This window comes from Amblyraja radiata, chromosome 26 (genome assembly GCF_010909765.2).
Source record: "Amblyraja radiata isolate CabotCenter1 chromosome 26, sAmbRad1.1.pri, whole genome shotgun sequence".
NCBI classification, from domain to species: domain Eukaryota; kingdom Metazoa; phylum Chordata; class Chondrichthyes; order Rajiformes; family Rajidae; genus Amblyraja; species Amblyraja radiata.
This window is the reverse complement of record NC_045981.1, coordinates 24997459-25023414: the sequence shown is the minus strand read 5'-3', so window position 1 is coordinate 25023414 and position 25956 is coordinate 24997459. Positions and strand designations below refer to the sequence as shown.

At 45.5% G+C, this 25956-nt stretch overlaps 1 protein-coding gene across 1 annotated transcript in view; it reads right to left on the bottom strand.

Annotated features, from left to right (window-relative positions):
* caskin2 (CASK interacting protein 2) overlaps nt 1-25422 on the bottom strand; it is a 102140-nt gene extending 76718 nt beyond the window's left edge. The window contains exons 1-2 of the mRNA XM_033044510.1: nt 24488-25422; nt 7235-7286 (exon numbers count right to left, since the gene is read on the bottom strand). Of these exons, the coding sequence (XP_032900401.1) occupies nt 7235-7286; nt 24488-24578 (143 nt within the window). The 5' untranslated portion in view covers nt 24579-25422. The remainder of the gene's footprint in view (nt 1-7234; nt 7287-24487) is intronic.
* Nucleotides 25423-25956: the final 534 nt, after the last annotated feature.

The window sequence follows — 25956 nt, the reverse complement described above, 5'->3', positions numbered from 1 at the left end:
CCTAACTCCTGAGGCCAGGCTTCCCACAGGTTTGTTTTATGTTCATCTTCGCCCAGCGAGCAGGAACAGACTCGTGACTCGGCCCTATCGCTTAGTCGAACTGCGTGTTTTGCTTAAATATTTCGATGCCTGAGTCAGGCTCCTCGGACACAGGCCCCGTGTTCCGACTCATCTCCCTAATCTCATCTGACACCCACCAGGTCAAGCTGTGTCAGGAGGTCCAGGGCAAACCACAAGGCAGAGTACACACAGTCTGTGCCTGCAGCACTTCAAAGTCCTTTTTTGTCAGCCAATTAATTGTTTGAGGGAAAGTTATTGTTGTAAATCAGAAAATACATTTAAAAGAACGACAAGAGAGATCTTTCCCTATTCCTGTCAATGCTTCTCTCTTGAACAATTTATTGTCTGATGGTTCTCATTTTTCTGATTGTGGATTGTGTTGTGCGTGAGCTGTTGTTTCTGCTTCGCACCAACAACACTCCCAAAGTGTTGGTTTGACGTGTGCTGTTCCTGAGACTACGATGCGCACTGAAAGAACCCAACTCTTTTTTTTCCTTTAACCAGGCAAAACAGCGTTAAGGATGCACAATTGCAGCCTGCAGAGAATCCCCAAACCAGGCAGGAAGTTCGGAGACAGACAGGGAGCGAGGCTAGGTGGAGCCCTTTGAGCCATCAACAGTCACAGTCTAGCCTGAGACAAGGAGTAACGATTTGGGCAAACCCTCGGATTTTTCCCGGAACACAACGCCTTCAGTGATGTGGCTATCTCCAGATTTATCCCATATTCCTCCGTATTCACTGACCTAGACTTGTTATTCACTGGCCTATACCTAGACTGGCTCTCATAGCTCACCGCTACTCATCAACTTGCAGCTCCTTGTTAACTCTCAGCTACACTTTAAGATGCATTGAGGCAAACACAGGAACGGGCTGGGAATGCATGGATAGTGCCCATGTGCAGGCAGATTTTTTAAAATTTTATTTTAGAGAGGCAGCGCAGAAACAGGCCTTTCAGCTCACCGAGTCCACACCGACCAGCGATCACCGCACATTAACACACTAGGGACAATTTTACATTTATACCAAGCCAATTAACCTACAAATCTACATGTCTTTGGAGTTTGGTAGGAAACTACAATACAATACAATATTTATTACACGTCATTTGAACCTCAGTGAGGCTCAAATGAAACTCCGTTTCCACAGCCATACAAACAAAGACAATTTCCTACAGACATACACACAATTCAATTTACAGAAACATCCATCACAGTGAACCTCCTCCTCACTATGATTGAAGGCAAAGTCTTTTCTCTCCCCTGTTCTCCATTTTTCTCCCGATGTCGAAGCCCCAGGCGGGCGATGATAAGTCCCACGGCCATTTAGGCCGTGCCGGGCGATGTACGGCCCCGCTACCGGTCTAAATGTCACAAAGTTGGAGCCCCCGGCGGGTGCTGGAATGTCCCGCGGCCATTAAGCCGCGCCGGTCTCCGAGAAAACCCACGCAGGTCACGGGGAGAAAGTACAAACTTAGTACAGACAAGCACCTGTAGTCAGGATAGAATTTGGGTCTCTGGCGCTAGTAGTCAAGCGCTACCCCACCGTGATGCCCACTGAACCATCCATAAATGGGATTAACTGGCATCATGGTCAGTACAGATGCTGTGGGCCGAAGGGACTGTTATTGTGCTGTACCATCTGGGAACAAATTCACCTTCCTGGCTGCTCTCTGGCTAAACTAGTACCTCACAATTCCTTTACCAGTAACCCTGACATTTGTATTTTCCTAAGAATTTGCAGCCAATTAGGCAGGAGCATCAGTACTGTGTTATTGTTATTTACCTGTGGTCTAAGGGGCAAAGGATCATCACACAGAAAAACATGAGCAATGTGAAAACCCTGTACTCCTGGCTGGGATCCTGCCATCGGGTGGTGGTTTATACGGAGCGGGTTGGCTGCAAAAGCATTCAGGTTTAATACACCGTCAACACTGACAGGCTGAGCTCATGTACAGAGGGCAGCCAGCTTGGCAGGGGTACTGGACAGCGGGCATCACTCTGGGAACTGCATCTTGCCTAGTGTTGGACACTGTCTTCAGCACAAGGAAATCCAGCACCCTGGCTACTTCGTTCAGATGCTGATGTAAACGCCAAACAAATCCAAAATTGATGGGAATAGATGACCGATCTGCACTGGAAGGAGGGTACTTCATGCTCTGGATGCTCACCCTTCAGCAAAACTTACTTTATACCCAAAAACTCTCTCATTTCTAAAGCTCACATGAGTGGTCATCGATTTGAAATATTATCCTGTTTCTCTCTCCGCACGCATTGGGTGTTTCTAGCATTTTCTGTGTTTTGGTGTTGATTGACCTGTTAATATAACATATAACCATATAACAATTACAGCACGGAAACAGGCCATCTCGGCCCTACAAGTCCATGCCGAACAACTTTTTTCCCTTAGTCCCACCTGCCTGCACTCATACCATAACCCTCCATTCCCTTCTCATCCATATGCCTATCCAATTTATTTTTAAATGATACCAACGAACCTGCCGCCACCACTTCCACTGGAAGCTCATTCCACACCGCTACCACTCTCTGAGTAAAGAAGTTCCCCCTCATGTTACCCCTAAACTTCTGTCCCTTAATTCTGAAGTCATGTCCTCTTGTTTGAATCTTCCCTATTCTCAAAGGGAAAAGCTTGATCACATCAACTCTGTCTATCCCTCTCATCATTTTAAAGACCTCTATCAAGTCCCCCCTTAACCTTCTGCGCTCCAGAGAATAAAGACCTAACTTATTCAACCTATCTCTGTAACTTAGTTGTTGAAACCCAGGCAACATTCTAGTAAATCTCCTCTGTACTCTCTCTATTTTGTTGACATCCTTCCTATAATTGGGCGACCAAAATTGTACACCATACTCCAGATTTGGTCTCACCAATGCCTTGTACAATTTTAACATTACATCCCAGCTTCTATACTCAATGCTCTGATTTATAAAGGCTAGCATACCAAAACCTTTCTTTACCACCCTATCTATATGAGATTCCACCTTCAAGGAACTATGCACGGTTATTCCCAGATCCCTCTGTTCAACTGTATTCTTCAATTCCCTACCATTTATCATGTACGTCCTATTTTGATTTGTCCTGCCAAGGTGTAACACCTCACATTTACCAGCATTAAACTCCATCTGCCATCTTTCAGCCCATTTTTCCAAATGGCCTAAATCACTGTAGACTTTGGAAATCCTCTTCATTATCCACAACACCCCCTATCTTGGTATCATCTGCATACTTACTAATCCAATTTACCACCCCTTCATCCAGATCATTGATGTACATGACAAACAACAAAGGACCCAACACAGATCCCTGAGGCACCCCACTAGTCACCTGCCTCCAACCCGACAAACAGCCATCCACCCTCTGGCTTCTCCCATTCAGCCACTGCTGAATCCATCTTGCTATTCCTGCATTTATACCCAACAGTTTAACCTTCTTAACCAACCTTCCATGAGGAACCTTGTCAAAGGCCTTACTAAAGTCCATATAGACAACATCCACTGCTTTACCCTCGTCAATTTCCCTAGTAACCTCTTCAAAAAATTCAAGAAGATTAGTCAAACATGACCTTCCAGGCACAAATCCATGTTGACTGTTCCTAATCAGACCCTGTTTATCCAGATGCTTATATATATTATCTATAAGTATCTTTTCCATTAATTTGCCCACCACTGAAGTCAAACTAACAGGTCTATAATTGCTAGGTTTACTCTTAGAACCTTTTTTAAACAATGGAACAACATGCGCAGTACGCCAATCCTCGGGGACTATTCCCGTTTCTAATGACATTTGAAATATTTCTGTCATAGCCCCGGCTATTTCTACACTAACTTCCCTCAATGTCCTAGGGAATATCCTGTCAGGACCTGGAGACTTATCCACTTTTATATTTTTCAAAAGTGTCAGTACTTCTTTTACTTTGAAACTCATAGTATCCATAACTACTCTACTCGTTTCCCTTACCTCACATAATTCAATATCCTTCTCCTTGGTGAATACCGAAGAAAAGAAATTGTTCAATATCTCCCCCATCTCTTTTGGCTCTGCAGATAGCTGCCCACTCTGTTTCTCCAATGGGCCAATTTTATCCCTCGTTATCCTTTTGCTATTAATATAGCTGTAGAAACCCTTTGGATTTACTTTCACCTTACTTGCCAAAGCAACCTCATATCTTCTTTTAGCTTTTCTAATTTCTTTCTTAAGATTCTTTTTACATTCCTTATACTCCACAAGCACCTCATTTACTTCATGCTGCCTATAATTATTGTAGATCTCCCTCTTTTTCCGAACAAGATGTCCAATTTCCCTTGAAAACCAGGGCTCTTTCCAATTTTTACTGTTTCCTTTCAACCGAACAGGAACATAAAGATTCTGTACTCTTAAAATTTCCCCTTTAAATGTCCACCATTTCTCTTCTACATCTTTCCCATAAAACAAAATGTCCCAGTCCACTCCTTTTAAATCATCTCGCATCTCATCAAAGTTAGCCTTTCTCCAATCAAAAATCTCAACCCTAGGTCCAGTTCTGACCTTCTCCATAATTATATTGAAACTAATGGTATTGTGATCACTGGAACCGAAGTGCTCCCCAACGCATACCTCCGCCACCTGTCCCATCTCATTTCCTAACAGGAGGTCCAGCACTGCCCCTCCTCTAGTAGGTACCTCTATGCATTGCTGCAAAAAACTATCCTGCACACATTTTACAAACTCCAAACCATCCAGCCCATTTACAGAATGTGTTTCCCAGTCTATGTGTGGAAAGTTGAAATCTCCCACAATCACTACCTTGTGCTTACTACTAATATCTGCTATCTCCTTACATATTTGCTCTTCCAATTCTCGTTCCCCATTTGGCGGTCTATAATACACCCCTATAAGTGTTGCTACACCTTTCCCACTTCTCAGTTCCACCCAAATAGCCTCCCTAGATGAGCCCTCCAATCTATCCTGCCAAAGCACTGCTGTAATATATTCCCTGACTAGCAATGCAACACCTCCACCTCTTGCCCCTCCAATTCTATCACACCTGAAGCAACGAAATCCTGGAATATTTAGTTTCCAATCACAGCCCTCCTGCAACCATGTTTCACTGATCGCCACAACATCATACTTCCAGGTGTCTATCCAGACTCTAAGCTCATCCACCTTTCTTACAATGCTCCTAGCATTAAAATATGCACATTTAAGAAACCCCCCGTCTCTTCTTCTCTGTTTATTTCCTTTTTTTTCTTTCTCCTCTTGTGTCCGAGTGCTTCCCTTTTCTGCTTCCTGCCTCCCATTCTGTCTACTAGCTTTCTCTATTTGAGTCCCTCGCCCCAACCACGACCTCAGGCTCCTCTCCCTCTGATTTCAGGATATCTTGGATGCGTTGAGACACGTCCGAGACCTTGGCACCACGTGTCTCAACGCATCCAAGATATCCTGAAATCAGAGGGAGAGGAGCCTGAGGTCGTGGTACATATTGGTACAAATGACATAGGTAAAAAAAGTGAAGAGGTCCTGAAGGGAGGATTTAGGGAGTTGGGAGGAGAGTTAAGGAAAAGGACCAAAAAGGTAACAATCTCAGGATTACTGCCTGTACCACGCGACAGTGAGAGTAGGAATGGAGCGAGGTGGAGGATAAATGCGTGGCTGAAAGACTGGTGCAGAGGGCAGGGATTCAAGTTTCTGGATCATTGGGACTTCTTTTGGGGAAGGTGGGACCTGTACAGAAAGGATGGGTTGCACTTGAACCTGTTGTTTCCTTCCCGAAGTTTTGAGTTTAATCTTTGCAAAGTCTAGCAGTCAAACTACTCTCACATTCGTCAGTGATCTGTATCTTGTTTCTTTTATAAGACAGGATAGCAGTCCTCCTCCAGTTCCCAGTTACCACATCATCTGATAACATGGCTGCACCGAGATCCTGTGGGTGCTGCTGGCTTCAAAACAAACTTTAACTTATGTTTTAAAATTTAAACAAAAGTGCAGATACTGAAAATTGGAAATAAGAACAGAATATGCTTGAAACACTCAGCATGTCAGACAGCATCTGTGGCTATAGAAACAGAGATCATATTTCAGGTCCGAACCCTTCGTCCGAAATGCGGAAGATTTTTGCTCGATGTTTCTTTGCTGAAAGTAATTGAAGGACATTCAGAAATGTTGATGCCCCCTTCCCTCCTGATGTAAATCAGTTATGATGTATCTGAATAATAGAACACAAAAGGACTCAAAATGTGCTGGAGTAACTCAGAGGGTCAGGTATCATCCCTGGAGAACACGGATAGGTGATATTCTAAAGAAACGTCACCTATCCATGTTCTCCCAGTGATGCTGCCTGAGTTACTCCAGCTCTTTGTGTCCTTTTGTGTATTAACCAGCATCTGCAGGTCTTTATTTCTACTGAATAGTGGAACAGGTTTGATGGGTTGAATGGTCTGTTCCTATCACTTTTGCATCAGGCAGAACCACAACTATTTCACAGCAAGAACTGGGCAGAACTCTTGGATATTGCATAACAGCAGATCCAGCTACAGACCAACTTCAGGTATTTCAGGTAGATGGTATCAACTGCACAGATAACATCAGCTTGCTCCAGGTAAACATATATATATATATATATCTGTTTACCTGGAGCAAGCTGATGTTATATATATATATATGGATGGGATTTATATAGCGCCTTTCTAATACTCAAGGCGCTTTACATCGCATTATTCATTCACTCCTCAGTCACACTCAGTGGTGGTAAGCTACTTCTGTAGCCACAGCTGCCCTGGGGCAGACTGACGGAAGCGTGGCTGCCATTCTGCGCCTACGGCCCCTCCGACCACCACCAATCACTCACACACATTCACACACATTCACACACAGGCAAAGGTGGGTGAAGTGTCTTGCCCAAGGACACAACGACAGTATGCACTCCAAGCGGGATTCGAACCGGCCACCTTCCGGTCGCCAGCCGAACACTTAGCCCATTGTGCCATCTGTCGTCCCTGAGGACACTTGGAGTGTGTTCTGTGAAACTTTCCCCAGTAAAAGCATCTCCTTTTTAGATAGGCAGTACTGGCCACTCAACGTTCAGAAATGTTCTTGAGTTATCGCTTTGTCCTGTGGCTAAACTGATTTGTAGCATCATAGTTGGCAAGGTTAATGCAAACAGGATGTTCTTGGTACTCACCCATCCGAATCTTGGTAATTAACATTCAGTCTCTTTGTGGAGCCCAGGAGCTCTGTAATTGAAGAAAGAACAGTGAGTTAGACAGGAGAAGACTAACTCGGTTACAGAGCTAGACTTGCAGACTTTGCAACATGGCTGGTGCTGGAACGTGGAGCAAAGGGTAGCAGATCAGCCACAATCCTCATGAAGGGCCAAATGATCATTCCAACAACAATTGCTGTTCTGCATTTACAGATTTTTAATGATTATTCAGAAGTATAAACAAGTAGTATTGAGTCAAGTGACGGCATAGGTCTAACATTGAACTATCACTGTCAGAAAAATTACCATAAAGTTCCACATGCAAAAAGTAGGTCAAGTTTATTGTCATATGCAATAGTACGGTGAGGTGCAGATACAATGCAAGTCTTGTTTGCAACCGCATCAGACACATAGACATCGATGAAAACATAAATCACACATCAATTACAGAATATTAGTTGATAGAACAAAATAACTGCTATTTAAGAGACCTATGAATCTTTGTAATTGATAACCGAAATGGACAGAAAAATCCACTTGCTCTTAAATGGTCACTTTAAGTTAACCCGTAATGACAGCCACAGACCCACTTATACTTTATCTGGTGTTAATGTTTCCAGGGAGGAACAGATCTCACACATCACTGTGGGGCATTGGCAAACACAGAACCAGGGAAGTTGTGTTAATCGTATCAAGCCTTTGTCAGCCCAGGACCATTGGACACAGTTCTGGTCTACACAGCTAAGGAAAAGGTGAAAGAAGATTTATGGTAATGATGTCAGAAGTGTGAGATCTTAACTATCAGGAAAGATTAAAGGAGCGTGGATTTTCAAAAAAGAGACATACGACAAAGGATGAGGAGGCCATTGGACCCATCAAGTCCATGCCAGTCCAAGTAAAGCCATTCCATCAGCATCGATTCCCCTCTCTTTACCCCATAGCCCTGCACATTGTTCTTTCTTTCGTGCTCATTAACTTATTTCTGATTATGTAAGAGAAAGGAGGAGGTTCACCTGGAGATGAGTGTTGGAACAGAGCAAATGAGTTATGCCTGTGGGCATAGGGTTGTTCCTCTGCTTATATTTTATGCTTCATATTTTATGCTTCCAGCAGGGCTGCAGTTAGTCAAATGTGTCTATGGGATAAAATTTCAGCCCTGCTTGTTGAGACAATAAGAGGAGAACTACAGACTGGGACTTCTTAAATGCTCTGGAACAACATTGTCTCTCTCTCTCTCTGCAATGCCCATTACCAAGAGAACTAACCAATGGGTATCACTATCCTGTATGTTTCATTGACGTCCCTCCTCATTCAACAACTTCGGTGTCGGGAGTGGGCCCAACCACATCCAATAGAAGGCAGGCTGATGCTGGGGAGACCCAGGCCATGTTACAATGCAAATTCCTACGGTGTGATGGAGTAGTCAGCCGGCTGCTTGCTGGTCTAGACACGGTGATTTAGCTGTGTTTTTTGTGTTGAATGCAAGATCAGTGCAGTGTGCCACCAATTCAACTCAGTTAATCATTAGCTCTGTTTTCATGAACTATTGGCCAAAATTACACACCACAATGAACTAGCTGGAAACAAAGAGCAACTAAATCAGCAGCGCCGATTTCCTGGGGCAGCCGTTTCATGTCCAGGCCAAACATCACAGGCTGCTTTTGACTGAATTACCTGGGCACTTCACAAGTTATTAACAAAATATCATTAGCCTTTTTGTATAGGGAGGTTGCACGAAAGGTCACTGGGCTCGACACGGAGCCGCTAAATCCAACTGGAAGACATCCGTCACTTCCGGTATATGTTATTATTGCTAGAAACGCGTACTTTCCTACCTGTTAAAAACCGCCAAAATGTTGCATTTTTGCGCTGAAAAAAATTGTGGGATTCGGGGTAAGTGTGAGGGGCATGTACCCAACTTCAGAATTCCAAAAGTGAAGCGAAATGAAGGTATAGAGAAGCGAGAACTGAAGGGACTACAGCAGCTAAAGTGCTTGGTAAACATTGAAAATATTGGGAATTATCGCATTTGCTCACTGCATTTCATCAAGTAAGGCATTATTTGTGTTTTTTCTTGATTCCTTTGGTATCTAAAAATTCTCAGGTGATAAATCTGGCTGTAAATTTTTCTTCAGATGCGTTTTCATTTTGTATGTAAAAACCCACGAGAACCATGGGCGATTTAAAAAAATTACAGCCAGATTTATCACTTCTGAAACTTTTTAGATGCCAAAGGAATCAAGAAAAAAAACAAATAATGCTTAGTTGATGAAATGCAGTGAGCAAACGGCCAATGTTCGGCAAGCACTTTGGCAGTTGCTGGCCCTTCAGCTCCCGCTTCTATCTACCGTCATTTCTCCTCACTTTTAGAATTCTGAAGTAGGATAATTGTCTCACACGCTTATCCCGATTTCCATAATTATTTACAGCGCAAAAATTGACAATTTCAGCGGGTTTTAACGGGCCCGCTACGCTGGAAACAATGGTAAGTGCCTACCTGCAGTACATCGCGTGTGATCCGTTTGGAGTAGCGTAGCAACAGTACGGGTCACGGGTCGTGACCCGACTGCCGTGAAACCTCCCTATAGGGTGATTTCACGAAAGGTCACTGGATCATAGATCCTCACCCACGTGACCGCAAAATCAAACTGGGGTACAAGCGTCACTTCCGGTACATGTTAGTGATGCTGAAAACGCGCACTTTCACAGCCGTTAAAAACCGCGAAAACGGCCTGTTTTTGAGCTGTAAATAACTGTGCCAGTCGGGGTGACCGTGAGGCACAGTTATTTTACTTTACAATCCAGAAGATAGATAAAAACGAAGGTAAATACAAGAGGGAGCTGAAGGGGCAACAACAGCGGAAGTGGTTAGCGGACATTCGCCGTGGAGATATAAAGATCGAAAATATCGGGAATTATCGCATTTGCTCGCTGCATTTCATCAAAAGTAAGGCATTATTGACGTTTTATCTTTATTCATTTGTTATATGAAAAGTTGTAAAAGTGAAAAATCCGTCAGTAAAATAAATAAGTAGTTTGGGTGATTGTGCAGGCTTTAAACAAGAAACAGTGAGAAATATATTTTGGCAAATAATTAAATGTCCTGATTTTGTCCAATTAACAGCTGACAATTATCCCATTCCTTAGCTTGCATCTGAGTAAAATGTATTTCAAAACGCATTGATAGTTTACGATTATTTAAATGGTAAATGTAGCTTCAGAAGCGTTTTCATTTTGCATGTTAATACCCACCTGAGAACCATGGGCGATTTTGCAATTTTACTGACGGATTTTTCACTTTTACAACTTTTTATATAACAAATGAATAAAGATAAAACGTCAATAATGCCTTACTTTTGATGAAATGCAGCAAGCAAACGCGATAATTCCCGATATTTTCAATATTTATATCTCCACGGCGAATGTCCGCTAACCACTTCCGCTGTTGTTGCCCCTTCAGCTCCCTCTTGTATTTACCTTCGTTTTTATCTATCTTCTGGACTGTAAAGTAAGATAACTGTGCCTCACGGTCACCCCGACTGGCACAGTTATTTACAGCTCAAAAACGGGCCGTTTTCGCGGTTTTTAACGGGTGTGAAAGTGCGCGTTTTCAGCATCAATAACATGTACCGGAAGTGACGCTTGTACCCCAGTTGGATTTTGCGGTCACGTGGGTGAGGATCTATGATCCAGTGACCTTTCGTGAAATCACCCTATAAGATACAGGCCCAGTATTTGTCCACTACATTTGCTGTTGTGTTTGCTGAATTAATATTAGGGCGGCACGGTGGCGCAGCGGTAGAGTTGCTGCCTTGCAGCGCCGGAGACCCGGGTTCGATCCTGACTACGGGAGCTGTCTGAATGGAGTTAGTATGTTCTCCCTGTGACCTGCATGGGTTTTCTCCGAAATCTTTGGTTTCCTCCCACACTCCAAAGACGTACAGGTAAGTAGGTAAATTGGCTTGGTAAATGTAAAAATTGTCCCTTGTGGGTGTAGGATAGTTTTAATATGTGGGGATTGCTGATCGGCGTGGACTGTATCTCTAAACCAAACTAAAACTTCAACTCAAACCAGAGCCCGCCCTACTACATTCCAACCTCATCCATCAGTGCTTTTATACATGGATGAGATGGGACAGTTGGGACAGTTAATGGAAGTGTATTGAGGACAGTCGGTATTACGGTCGAGGAAAAGCTGAATGTCTTAAGGCGTGTGAAGGTAGGCAGGAGCAGCATAGTGGTGCAGCGGTAGAGTTGCTGCCTTACAGTGCCAAAGGCCCACGTTCGATCCTGACTACAGGTGCTGCCTGTACGGAGTTTGCATGTTCCCCCCATCAAATAGACATAAAGCGCAGCACACGGATGCAGGTTGGTGCGGTTGCCTCACCACTCAGGGTTGGTATATCTGAGCACAGTGTGCATGTTCTCCCTGAGATCGTATGAACTTTCCCAGGTGCCCTGTTTTCCTCTCCCATATCAACCTCTGCGGATAGGTTAATTGATTGCTGCGAATGACCCCTGATTGATCCTTTTTACCATTAATTTGCAAAGGAGAGTTGATGGACAGATATGAAGGCGAACGAGTTGCAGGGATGGATGGAAATGAGGGGAGATTGCACTGATGGTGTTGCTCCTTTGGAAGCTGGCAAGGACCTGATGGGCTGAATCCCTTCATTATAAGATCTTATCGGCCTCTTTGAAGAACAGCAAGGAACTACTTCCCATGCCCCGAACATATCAATCCCTAAATTAATATCACCCACAAATTATTATCTTATTGCTTTGGGAGCTCTCAGAGCACAAACTATCTCACATTTCTGACATTAACCAAAAGTACCGACACTTCATTAGCTTCAGACTGTTTTGGAATGTTTGAGGCTGTGAAAGGCGCTAATTAAACACAATGCCCTGACTCTACTTCCTACTCGAAATATGCAAAGACTGGATTACTGCTGAGCTGAGTGGGCGGGCAGAATGTACATCATCCCACTCTGCTGTCGATGAACAATTTGCCTTGACCCACCTCTGGCCTGGCTATTCCAGGCCGACTCTTTGCTGCTAATCCCTGCTGTTGGGAAGAATGCAGCGAATACATAGAAACATAGAAACATAGAAATTAGGTGCAGGAGTAGGCCATTCGGCCCTTCGAGCCTGCACCGCCATTCAATATGATCATGGCTGATCATCCAACTCAGTATCCCGTACCTGCCTTCTCTCCATACCCTCTGATCCCCTTAGCCACAAGGGCCACATCTAACTCCCTCTTAAATATAGCCAATGAACTGGCCTCGACTACCCTCTGTGGCAGGGAGTTCCAGAGATTCACCACTCTCTGTGTGAAAAAAGTTCTTCTCATCTCGGTTTTAAAGGATTTCCCCCATCCTTAAGCTGTGACCCCTTGTCCTGGACTTCCCCAACATCGGTAGCAATCTTCCTGCATCTAGCCTGTCCAACCCCTTAAGAATTTTATAAGTTTCTATAAGATCCCCTCTCAATCTCCTAAATTCTAGAGAGTATAAACCAAGTCTATCCAGTCTTTCTTCATAAGACAGTCCTGACATCCCAGGAATCAGTCTGGTGAACCTTCTCTGCACTCCCTCTATGGCAATAATGTCCTTCCTCAGATTTGGAGACCAAAACTGTACGCAATACTCCAGGTGTGGTCTCACCAAGACCCTGTACAACTGCAGTAGAACCTCCCTGCTCCTATACTCAAATCCTTTTGCTATGAAAGCTAACATACCATTCGCTTTCTTCACTGCCTGCTGCACCTGCATGCCCACTTTCAATGACTGGTGTACCGTGACACCCAGGTCTCGCTGCATCTCCCCTTTTCCTAGTCGGCCACCATTTAGATAATAGTCTGCTTTCCTGTTTTGCCACCAAAATGGATAACCTCACATTTATCCACATTATACTGCATCTGCCAAACATTTGCCCACTCACCCAGCCTATCCAAGTCACCTTGCAGTCTCCTAGCATCCTCCTCACAGCTAACACTGCCCCCCAGCTTAGTGTCATCCGCAAACTTGGAGATATTGCCTTCAATTCCCTCATCCAGATCATTAATATATATTGTAAATAGCTGGGGTCCCAGCACTGAGCCTTGCGGTACCCCACTAGTCACTGCCTGCCATTGTGAAAAGGACCCGTTTACTCCTACTCTTTGCTTCCTGTTTGCCAGCCAGTTCTCTATCCACATCAATACTGAACCCCCAATGCCGTGTGCTTTAAGTTTGTAAACTAATCTATTATGTGGGACCTTATGTTTGTAAACTAATCTCTTATGTGGGATACATTTTCCTTCCCCTGATGATGGGGTCACTGGGCTGGCGGGTGTCGTGCGGAGGGAATGACCTGCCCATTCTATGTGGCCGAAACTCAAACCTTCAGAGAGGACTATTCCAAAGCCGTCCTAACATCACTCCCAGCTGTACATCTGTGCCGTTCAGAATGACCATTGACACTCCGGCCAGTTGTGTTCTTCCACAATTAGCGAGGGAACGATTAAATTATATAAATTAATCTCTTACTGTCCAGACTACGACGGGCTCCTGTGAGAAGTTGCAGCTAGTGATGAGAGTTTCATGCAAGGCTTAATGTCAGCGAAGTGAATTATAGCCTACTGTCTGGCTCTGGTAAATGTCACTTAAAACTGGCATTTACCAAGCGAACAGGACTGGGTTTTATTCTGCATTGGTGTCGCACATTGTAACTTCCAGCAAGGCAATTACTTTGCATTATTGATCTCGCAATCTGGCAAAATCCACATCCTTGCATTCAAACACTCTCTAGGCTTTGCCTCTCTGTATCTCTGCAGTTCCCTCCAGCCTATTGACTCTCTAAGGGTACTGCACCACTCCATTATGCCTCTTGCCCAGACCTTCCCTCAGTCTCTCTGCACTGCTCACCTACAAAGTTCTCTTGGAGCCCTGTCTCATGGACAAAGCTTATGATCATCTGGTTCATCACCCCACTCTCATGGCTTGACTGGCAAAAGCTTTTTGGGATATTTTCCATATTTACTTGTAACCGAGGAAGCTATTTCAGCCCATCAAGTCTATGCTGGGTCACATAACAATCCCATTCCTCATTAGTTTTCCCTGCAATCTGTCGTCCCCCACGTTCTCAAAAAACCCTCCCAGATTCTACCACTCACCTACCACCTCGCATGTGTTTGGGATCTGGGAGGAAACAGGAGCATCCGGAGGGAACTCACACAGATGCAAATTCCACACAGACAGCACTGGAGGTCAGGAGTGAACCCAGGGTCGCTGGAGCCGTGAGGAAGTAGCTATACTCGTTGCGTTACTATGCCACCCAAACCTTTCTTGACCCGTAATGTCTGGTATTCCCAGCTGCTGGCCATTGGGCCTTGGCAGACCGGTGTTAATTTAAAGAAATACATAGATGAAAATTGTTGAGATGTTACAAAAATACAATTTTTCCAGGAAAAATGTTCTGAGAAAAACTTTGTGAGGATAATTTATGATGGGAATGCATACTTTTAGTTTAGTTTAGAGATACAGCATGGAAACAGGCCCTTCGGCCCGCGCTGACAAGTCATCCCTGTTACACTAGCACACACTAGGGTGAAAATACATTTTTTTACCGAAGACAATTAAACTACAAACCTGCTTTTCTTTGGAATGTGGGAGGAAATCGGAGCACCCGGGGGAAATCCACGCAGGTCACGGGATGAAAATACAAACTCCGTACAGATACCACCCGTAGTCAGGATTGAACCTGGGTCTCTGGCGTTGTAAGGCTGTAACTCTACTGCAGCTCCACCGTGCCACTCACATGGTGAGAAAGCACAAACCCTTTGTGAGTCCTGTGCAGCATTTAACCCAGTCCCTCTTATGGGTTGATGTCAGTTTAAAATGAGGTGAACAATCAGCAGTGCCAGACGGTGCAGCACTAGGTCAGAATCCACCACAATGAGATCCACCACAATCTACCACAATGTGGGCAGCACGGTGGCGCAGAGGTAGAGTTGCTGCCTTACAGCGCTGGAGAACCGGGTTCGATCCCGACTACGGCTGCTGTCTGTACGGAGTTTATATGTTCTCCCCGTGACCACGTGAGTTTTCTCCGGGATCTTCGGTTTCCTCCCACACTCCAAAGACGTACAGGTTTGTAAGTTAATTGGCTTGGTATAAGTGCAAATTATCCCTAGTGTGTGTAGGATAGTGTTAATGTGACGGGAATCGCTGGTCGGTGCGGACTCGGTCGAAGGGCCTGCTTCCGCTCTGTATCTCTAACTAAACTCAACTAAACTAAACTAAACCCTGCGTGGAGCTCTCGATGAAACCTGTGGATGTCTGGACACACTGCCTGCAATATTGGTGGATCAGTGAGAGATTAAGTTATAGCATTTCAACACTCCGTCACTAATCACTGAGGAACACCACTGGCCAGTCTATCAATTGTCATAATGAAAGGCAGCCTATGTCAATACCTAGCAACCCAGTCTGCGCCATTCTATACCGGGGTCTACATGGTTACCAAGACAACGAGGGCTTGAAAGGTCACACCTCGATGCTAAAGCAGTGAATTCATAACAGCACATTTACAGTTTCTAAACAATGGGTTGCAATAGTTATTTCTTGTCTGCTGAACTGCTGCCCATTTTGTAATAACTCCCTCTCTGGGAACTAGCTGTGACTGTTCCACTAGCCAATCGGGATTCAGAGAAAGGCTGGCAGAATCTGACAATAATTAAAAGTCAGAGTGGATTCATACTCTGACCTTTGTGCCTCAAATATAGAAACAGATGGGAGTGGCATTCTGCGCCCATGAAGGCTCCAACTCAGAAGAATATCTGCAGGCATCAGTAATTACTTGTGAACATAAGAATTACGACATGCAGGCCACTCAGCCCCGAGCTTGTGCTATCTTTCAATAAGATTATGGCTGATCTCACTGTAACATCAACTCAACATTCCCATCTACCACCCCACCTCCCCCCACCATATTCTTCCCCCGCTTGCTTGTCAAGAGTCTATTTACCACAGTCTTACATGTATTCACGCCCACAATTGTCCTTTGAGGCATCCCATAGTGACAACATCAAGGTCCTGCTCTCCCCTGGGAAGAAGGGTCAGGCCAGATCTCCAGTACAAACTTCTGGCCAAAACAGATGGCAGCTGGTGCTGCTTGTTAATGACATTGGACAGCCCAGCTGCCCCAACTCTGACGAGGCAATGTCCTGCAGCATAGCCATCAATCCTCAATCTACAACCCATCCAGCCCGAGCCACAAGCTCCCGTGTACATCAAAACACTGCAACGCAGGGGATCACCAACACATCCATGCAGGCCTTAAGCATTGATAATCACATAGTGAATACTCACTGCCATCCCGTGCATCCTCTCTCAGATTAACTCAAGCGTACTGCCAACCTGTACCCTCACTATTTACACACTGCCATCTTCATTCTCCCATTTGCCACCAATGCACTCTCTCCCCATTTATTCACTACCTTCCTCTATCTATGCCCCCATTTTCACAGTCATCCAACACTGCCCTCCATTGACATCCCTCTTTCCTGTATTTGCACTTGCATCCCATATGTCTCATGCTACGTAGCCGACCAGTAGCTATGATACTACAAATAGGCACTACATGCGTACCTTTAACAGTGCCAGTCATGTTTACTGAAACACAAGGACAAAATGGGACAAGAGACTAGTTAGCCATTCAAGACTGGCGTTCGAGGAGATACTGGGTGATGACTGATGAGTATCTCAAAGCCACCTAAGTACATCCTTGCTCCAGGTATTGGAAAAAGAGTCAAAACATATTTTAAAAAAAGACACAAAGTGCTCGAGTAACTCAGCGGGTCAGTCACTATATCTGAGCATGGACAGGTGACTTTTCGGATCGGGACCCTTCTTTAGTTTCCATGTTCTCTCGAGATGCTGCCTGACCCGCTGAGTTACTTTAGCACTTTGTGTCTTTATTTGTAACGCAGCATCTGCAGTTCCTTGCGTATTGTATAGACATCATCTCATGGTGATTTGCAGTTTGTTCATAATTTAACGATGAAGGAAATTTAGTTATGTCATTTCATAATGATTTTAAGTGACCTATGACTCTTTAATAATGTTTTAACATGAGCTATGTCCTTTTGTAACTAATTTAAATGCTGCTGAATTATAAATTTCATAGTCCTGGGAGAACGGTCTGTGAATCAGCTGATGTAGAAACTGCAGACAGCAGCAGAAGAAAGGAAATGGTGGAAGCTTCAGAACACTGGAGGGAGGGGTATGGATAGGAGACAGGGGAGATAGTGAGCAGTTCAATAGACCATGAGCCATGCTGGGAGAGGTGGCCACAGATGTCTGCTTAATCATGGGCTAAAAAGGAGAGCTGCTGGAGGGAAGTGGACTGAAGATTTGGGTTGATATCCTTTGTCTGCGCTGAAGAAAGGTCGCAACCCAAAATGTCAGTGCCATTTCCCTCTATAGATGCTGCCTGACTTGTTGTGTTCCTCTAAGAGCTCTCCTTTTTTGTGTGCTAGATTCCAGCATTTGCAGTCTCTTGTGCCTCCATTTTCCTGCTTAATCATGTTTCTCCGTATTATCTCTGCTGTAGCTTCAGCTACCGTCACCGACCATTAACTCTTTTCAGCGGCAAGAGCTACTGTCCCCAGAACCCACTGATGGTATCAGCAATGCCAGCTTGTCAAACTGCAACATCGAGCTTCTCCCTTTCTCAGCGAGTTTTCAATCCCGACCATGACAATCCTCCCTTTCTCTGGCACGCAAAATATCAACTGTAAATAGGTCCTACCTGTCTATAGTTCATGACCAGAAAACAGCGGGGATCTGTTTGAACTGACTTTCTGGTGCCCATCTGCATCTGTACCAATAGGCTATTCACGTGAGAAAGACTTCACCTTCATTTAATATCTCTGACAGTGATCAAAGGGCAATAGTGCATCAAAATTGATATGGGACTTTGTGGGTTATTTTCCTTTGTCAGTGGTAACAGACCTCACTTCCCGTTGAGCAGATCACTGTAATTGGCACTGCATTCATCTCTGTGAGTTCAACACCCACTGCACCTCGAGCTCACTGTCTCAGGTAATGTTACCAACAGCTTTACTGAGGGAGAGCTGATAGTTACCGGGATGTGGTTATCCATACAGTAATGAGGATATGCTAACACCATTAACCACGCTGCCTTTTGGTATATGCTAAGGGAATGCTGCATTGTGTCTGCACCGTTTTCCACAGCAGTACTGAGGTGTAGTACAGCGTTGCCACCAGCTGTGTAGTACAGTGGACGTGCTACGCTGTTAACTGTGCCGCCTTTTAGTCGGTACTGAGGGAGTGCTGCATTGCTGCCATCAGCTGCTCTGTGCAGTACTGCCCTACACTGCACTGAACTGTGCTGCCTCGTAGTGCAGTACTGAGGGAGCGCTGTGTTATTGTAAGCATCTGTCTTCCAGTGCAGTATTGCGAGCTGCATTGTTACCAGCAGTTGGCTGCCACTGCAGTACTGAGGAAGTGTTGCATTGTTGGCAGGGCTTGAGGTACTACACCAAACTGCAGCCTGCCGTCAGGAATCTGCAATGAAAATCACCTTCTGAAGAAGGACGAGGCAGTTCTCCATCAGTATCAACCAATATTTGTTCAGCAGCCAACATTGGTAAAATGGACTGCCCGATACTTTAATTCATTACCCCTCGCGGAAGGTTGTCAAATGCACATTTAGTTCAGCCTGCTGTACTCAAGTAGTTCTGAGGGCTGTGCACAAAATTCTAATGCAATTCTTTTACTATAACAAGTGGGAGTGAAAACCCACTCCCCACAACACAACGCAGAAACAATCAGGGAAGAGGGTTCAGGTTTGGAACAAGGTGGATACCTAGAAATCCCCTGCACTGAACGTTGAAGCCTCAGCATTGACTTATCATAACCCCTCAAAGCATTTTCACATTAAGTGGATTAGCATGTGTCTCAGAGGACCCTATTATCAACAGTCTTGCGATTACAGACAAGGCTTCCTGGGGGAATGAATCACTTTGGATACATTTAATATTCTTGATTAACCTTGGATGCTGGGGTTGCCAAGGGACTTTGTTCTCTGGTGCTGAAGCAAGTTTCCTGGGAAGCATTTCGTCTAGGTGATTACTTTGAACTTGTATTGATTCCACAGCAAACCAACCATGTCTCGACGCTGACACATTATTCCTGCCATTCCTGCTAGCCCAGTACTTCTCCTCAGGAGATGAGTGCAATCACGCTGCAAAATCAGCTTAACATTTTTAAACAGTTGTATCCCGTCCCCCATAGCCATGGTGTTCAGTATTGTTGGTACAGTGACACAGGAGATCTATCAGGCCACTAGGTTGTCACCAGCCCTGTACCCGAGTGTTGGTAGGCTGATGAACCATGCAAGTCATCACCGTTGAGTCTGGTTCTCTGGCAACTTTCAGTCCACTCAATAGAAGTCCATCGCAACCTCTTGGATTGACGCTGCCACGACATACGGCTTCATGTTTCTTTACAGTGACTGAAATCCAGGCAGACATTCCCAGTACAGCATGAGGGACTTACTGATCCATTGCGACACTGACGTGGGCCACTCGGCCCGTCAGGGTCATGCCCCATTTCCTCTCCCTGTATTTTCCTGTACACCTACAACTTATTCTCTCTCACATCCCAAAGAATTCTCCTTCGTTTTTGTTGCCATTTACAGACACTAGGAGTAACTTGCAGCAGAAAATCTGCCCAGAAGCTTGTCCCTGGGACATAGGATGAAAACAGAGTAAGTACAATCGCAGGAAGTGGTTGCACACGCTCTACCAATCTTATTGATGGGAGCGTGCATAACCTTGGTGTCTGTGTGTACTCGTGTTGAAATTGTATTGTTGGTGCTGTGAGGCAGCAGCACTACATCACATTGCCGCACTAAAGTAAATATGATTTTTTTAAATGAAAGTTTGTTCCCAGATAAAATTTCAAAAAACTCCCCTCCTCCCCTCCGCGGACAGCACCGATCTTGTCGCCTCAGTGCTGGTAATGGGAGCTTGACGTGCGAAGATTGACAGCACCAGTGCCTGCCATTTTCAAGGTGCTTTACCTGGAAAGAGCTTTGGCACATCCTGAGGCTCTTTCCAGAAGTGCCACAGAGTCTTGGTGCGACAACATACAGATCCTTGCCTTCAATGAGCAGTCAGCATTCAGTCTCGGTTACAAAAGGAGCACGACTGAAAGGGCCTTTCAGTTCACCCTGCGGTTCACCAAGGGGAGGGGGCAGGGTCCTCCTTACACAAAGTTTGTTCTGTTTCAAACACTTTGTGTCGGCATTGTGAGCGGCCCACCATCAGACAGGCTCAGCACATTCCCTCCTTATCCTTTTCAACTCAAATCTATCCCATACTCCCCGACCTTTGTTCCTTGTACAATAACTGGTTTTGTCATCTTTTATGCTTAACTTCCATCCTTTCCGCAGTCAGAATTCCTTGGGAGAGGAGCCATTTCTCTGGACCAGCATCAATCCTCATGGCACTTGTGTTGGTTCTAAAGAGTTCTTCTGGTAGAAGTATCAGTCGTGGTATATTCTGGTCTCTAGGATGGAGGATCACGGATTCTGGATCACGGATTCAGGTGTCTTTGTGCACAAAAACTACACTTACAGAAAATAGATTTTTTGATATTTCGATGCTCAGTGCACTTTTGAGAGAGATCTACACAGTCAGAGAGCTTGCGAGCGCCCTCAATATCCTAATCATTATTTACCCTCTGATCAACTTTAAAACAGAAAATAGATTTTTTGATGTTTATCTCAAACAAGGCTTCGGATATCCATTACACAGAATCATAGAGAGATACAGAGCTGAAACAGGATCACGGAGTCCATAAAGACCATCAACCACTCATTTATACTACATTCATCAAATTTTATTTTCACCGCATTCCCATCAATGGTAGAGTAGCTGCCTCACAGCACCAGAGACCCGGGTTCGAATACTGACTCGAATACTGGATGCTGTCTGTGCGGAGTTTGTACTTTCTCCCCGTGACCGCATGGATTTTCTCCGGGTGCTCCAGTTTCCTCCCACATTCCAAATACGTGCAGTTTTATAGATTGCTCCTAGTGCGTAGGATGCAAAAGTGGGATAACATAAAACTACTGTACGGTGATCGATGGTCAAAAAAAAATAAAAAATCTACTCTCCCCCACGTTCGACCATGATCACGCAAAGTGGCAATTTACTGTGGCCAATTAATTCACCGACCCACATCTTTGGGATGTGGGAAGAAATGAGAGCAAGAGGAGTCTCACTTGGTAGCAGGGAGACACATAAATTTCACACAGACCGCACCTGCAGCGAGGATCGAACCTTGGTCTTGTCATATCTGCCAGCAGGTCTACTCGCTGTGCCACAGTGTCATTCACAACATCTAGACAACACTGCTGATGACTGGGCACTGCTGGATGCCAATTGCTGCCGAGTTTCCTACATCACATTATAAGGTGAGCCTGCTTGATTGTAACACATCCTGAGGTGACCTACTACTGACACACATGCAGGTTTTCATTTGAACCTACCTCGCTAGCTGTGGAACATGATTTCAGTCAGCCTTCTGCGTAACATAGGGCTGCCAAATCACTTAACATCACTTATTCAGGGTGGCGGGGAAGTTATAAGCTCTTTCTACAATCTGTACTCAAATTTCTTCGCATCTCTGCAAAAGGCAAAATCCTCCAGGGATACAGGCCACAATAACAAAGGCGCTGCATCCAATCACACATTACTCACGCAGGAAGATCCCTGAGTTTTTGGCCAGGAATGGCCGGTCCTTCCCCACCACTAGCACTTTCAATGGTGCAGGGGCTGGAGCAAGGGGTGCAGTGGAAGGCAGAGGACAGAGCAGGAATGATGAGGGTGATCGTTCCTCCTCCGCTTCAAATGTATTGCTGCCTCTCCTCACCTGGTTACACTTTGCCGGACATACTTTCCTCCTCAACTGGCTCTCTGTGGAAAGGCAGTGAACACCCAAATGTCTGATTGCTCAAAGAAACAACTAGTCATTCAACAGCATCCGACTGAGCAAGTCTTTTAACAGGCGGCACACTAACCAAGTAGCAAGTGCCCAGTCGGTGTCAGCCAGTGGTTTCCTGTTTGGTTAAGCAGCATTCCACACATCAGGTGGCCAGAGTGTGCACATCTGCTTGTGTTCTTGCACCTGTTCCCAGTGGTTATTCTTGTATCCAGATGTGGCTGAGCGGCCAGCACACTCCCGTCTCCGCCCAAGCTCCACATCTTGCTCCAGGGGGAGTGAAACATCACTGACCCGAGGAGCTGAGAAACTTGGCCGGATAAAAAAATAATTTGCAGCACTAAGTCAACAAAGAGCAGCGGAGAGACGGCTCACATCCTGACCGACATGGACCACAAGGATCAAGTTGCAGGATGGGCAGAGGGGGCCGAATGGCCTTGCCCACTGCCATCACTATGTTGTTGCTGCTTGAGAAACGAAGTAGCTGTATAACGCACTTTAATAAATCACGAATGCTAAATGGCTTTTGGGCACCTGATGGGGCACTACACAAATTCAATTTTTTCCAATATCTTGACGAAGGCCTTTGGGTTCCACCTTTGTGCTGACCATGTCCCCGGTAGCACAGAGCATCATCACCCAGGAGGGGAGACCATCCCTCAAGATCCTGCTGAGGGGAGAACGGGCCTGGTGGCCCGCGCAGGGGAGAACAAGCCTTGGGTTTCCATGGAGAGGGAGATCGGGCCTTATGCTCTATGCAGGGGAGACCAAGCCTGTTTGGCATCTGTCAGCCAACTGCTTGTCCACTCTCACTGGTTCACAGTCTGGCCCGCAGATTTCCTTCCTAAATCAGTCGCCTCTCAGACACTCTTACAACCCAACCTCTGTCCCAAAGACTGCACACATTTTTGTCTAATGATGTTCTTTCCTGCATTAAAAAGACTTTATAAATGCACGGTGTAGCTGACAAACGCAGTGATAAGTATAAGTGTTTTTAGGATACACTCACTAGTTGGAGGGCACAGTGCCATCTCTGCGGTCCTACAGGGATGAAGGGTCAACCACGTGGAATGGAACAGGAGCTCCTACTGTTTGGAGCATCCTACAGGCACTGCGGGAGCAGGTTCTGATGGATCCTGTGGGATGGTGTCCCCGAGCAGACTGTCAAACTATTTGGCAGGATGCCTCATCGGCACAACTCACCTATGATCACCTCGACTTCTCTTGGTCGGCATTGCCCATCAGATGCTTCCTGCACAGAGTCTCACTCCCAATGTTTGAGACAGCTGTGGTGTGGATGAGATGTCCATCCACCTCTTTGTGGACTGCATTTGACAAGAAGGTATTGAAAAGGATGCAATGGTTCAACTGGTATGTTCCAAAGTACAAGGGTACCAAGATCATAACTGTGGGAAACAACCATAGTCTAGGCTCCCACCGCCATAGACACTGAGGGGCTGAGTCCCCCGTGTAACAGCCCCCGTGTAACGGCCCTGCAAACACTTCAAGGGTGCATTGTTTAAAGAGACCAAGTGGCATTGACGCAGTGTAGAATGATGGCATTATTATAATGGCACAATGTAGAGAAAAATGTGTCCAAATTGTATTTGCCGTGTATATAAGGTGTATTTTTGAAATAAGAAAGAGTAGATGTAACTAGACGACTCAGCTTCATTCATTTTAATCACCCTCCTCACTAACCACTCATTACCCACATAGGTTCCCAGTCTGTGTCATTGTAGCAGGAGCTACTGGGTTTGTGTGTGGGGGGATGTCAGCTGTGGCTACTTTCTTCAGGTTTCTGCTGGAGATCACACGGCATATCAGATGTACAATCGAAGATCGACACAAAAAGCTGACGAAGGGTCTCGACCCAAAACGTCACCCATTCCTTCTCTCCAGAGATGCTGCCTGTCCCGTTGAATTACTCCAGCCTTTTGTGTCTATCTTCAGATATACAATCTCTGCACCCTACGGCCCAAAATCACCAGCCCACCTCAATGTGCAGGTTCCCATTTGGGGGAAGACAACCCGGGCAAATGGGTAACACTGGCACAGTCTACAGGAATCAATGCCACTCAGGTGAAGGGGATCAAAAGTGTTTCAAAGGTCTGTCTAAAATTCCAAAAGTATATTCAATATAAAGAAAGGGATTTATTTATGCGCTTAATCGATCAATCAACATGGGAATCAAAGGTTAAATGACACCGACCTGTTTGAGTGCAGGAACTTGTCTGACCCATGTCTCTCCTTCCTTGAGTGTCCTGGAAATGAATACCACAAGCAAGTAGCTTCTTCAGCATCTGCTGGCAGTCATCTCAGCTCTCCGGAGGCGACTCTAGTGTGGCAGTGCCCCTGGAACACACCTCCTCAGCGAGCTGCCCGCCGTGCCATACTTCGCCACTCTGCGCTCCCAGCGTCCCGGGAGCCACGGCTTCCAGTTTGCGCACTTGGCTCCCTTTCCCCCTTTCTGCCCGAGCCAAATGGGTTTTTTTTCTCTGAGGGAATTTGAAAGGAAACTTTTGCTCTGCTGCAACAAGTAGATTCAGAGCCCAGTCACGCTCGGGCGTGCTGCCGGAATTTCACTTTCCCTCCTACCGTCGAGCTCCAGAACGGTGAGACAGAAAAGCACTCGCTGCTTCCAGTGCAACAAAGCTGCACTTTCTCCTTTGTGATTCCCGCCCCCTTAACAAAGCCATCAACAAGTCTCACATCACCCCTCACATACACCTATCACTTGAAGAGTTTGAGGGCCCGTTTAACCCCCTCAAATAAAAGCTGAAGGGGAACCGCTTCACTTCCAGGTCTTCAGTAAATGCCTCGGCCCGCCGTTACCTCTCAGCATCCTTGTTAAAACAGCATCAGGCCGCTCTCCCTAATTCCCTTCAGGTGACTCTCTCCGCTTTCTGTCTCCACTGCTTCTCCCGTCTTCAGTGGGTCTCGGAGCTGTCAAGTCCCTCCTGGCTGGAGGGAGCTCAGGGAAGGCATTGGAAACAAGTGTCAGTGCTGCATTTCCCAGCCACTCTCCGTCTAAACGAAACGCACTCTCAAAAGTGCCTGTGCCTCCCTGCCGCTCAGGATCACCCACAGCTGGACTATGACTCTCGATAAGAATCACTCAGTTCAAAGCAAAGCTGTTCTTTCTTGTTCCTCCCACCCCCACCAACCAAATCCCACCCATCCCACCTCCTGCCCCACCTCCAGATAACATTGATTAACAGCGTGTGAGCGGACTAATTAAACACTATTCACACATTCCCGCTCCACATTGTTGTCAGATCACTTGAAGGAAAATGAAAGGGAGAAAATAAGGCGGAGTTTGAAGAACAACCAGAGCCTTTATTCAGCACAAAAACGTGTGCAAGACACCCTTTACAGCTTTATAAGAAAATGTTTTCTTTAATCTTAGTTCTCTGTTGCAAAACCATTTCCAAACTCCAGGCAGGCGTGACAGAAAGCTGAATCCCTCATCTGTGCGCCCACTTAATTTATTCCTTAAAGTGATCACCTTGGCCCTGGCCTCCTGTTCTCTTACAGCAGCCAGTATGTCCCCGTCAGGTATACCACTCACTCTTTGAGAAGGAAGCAGTCTGAAATGGTGTTAAAGCATGAGAAGATGGCACAGTCGCGCAGCAGGTAGAATTGCTGCCTCACAGCGCCAGAGATCCAGGTTCAATCCTG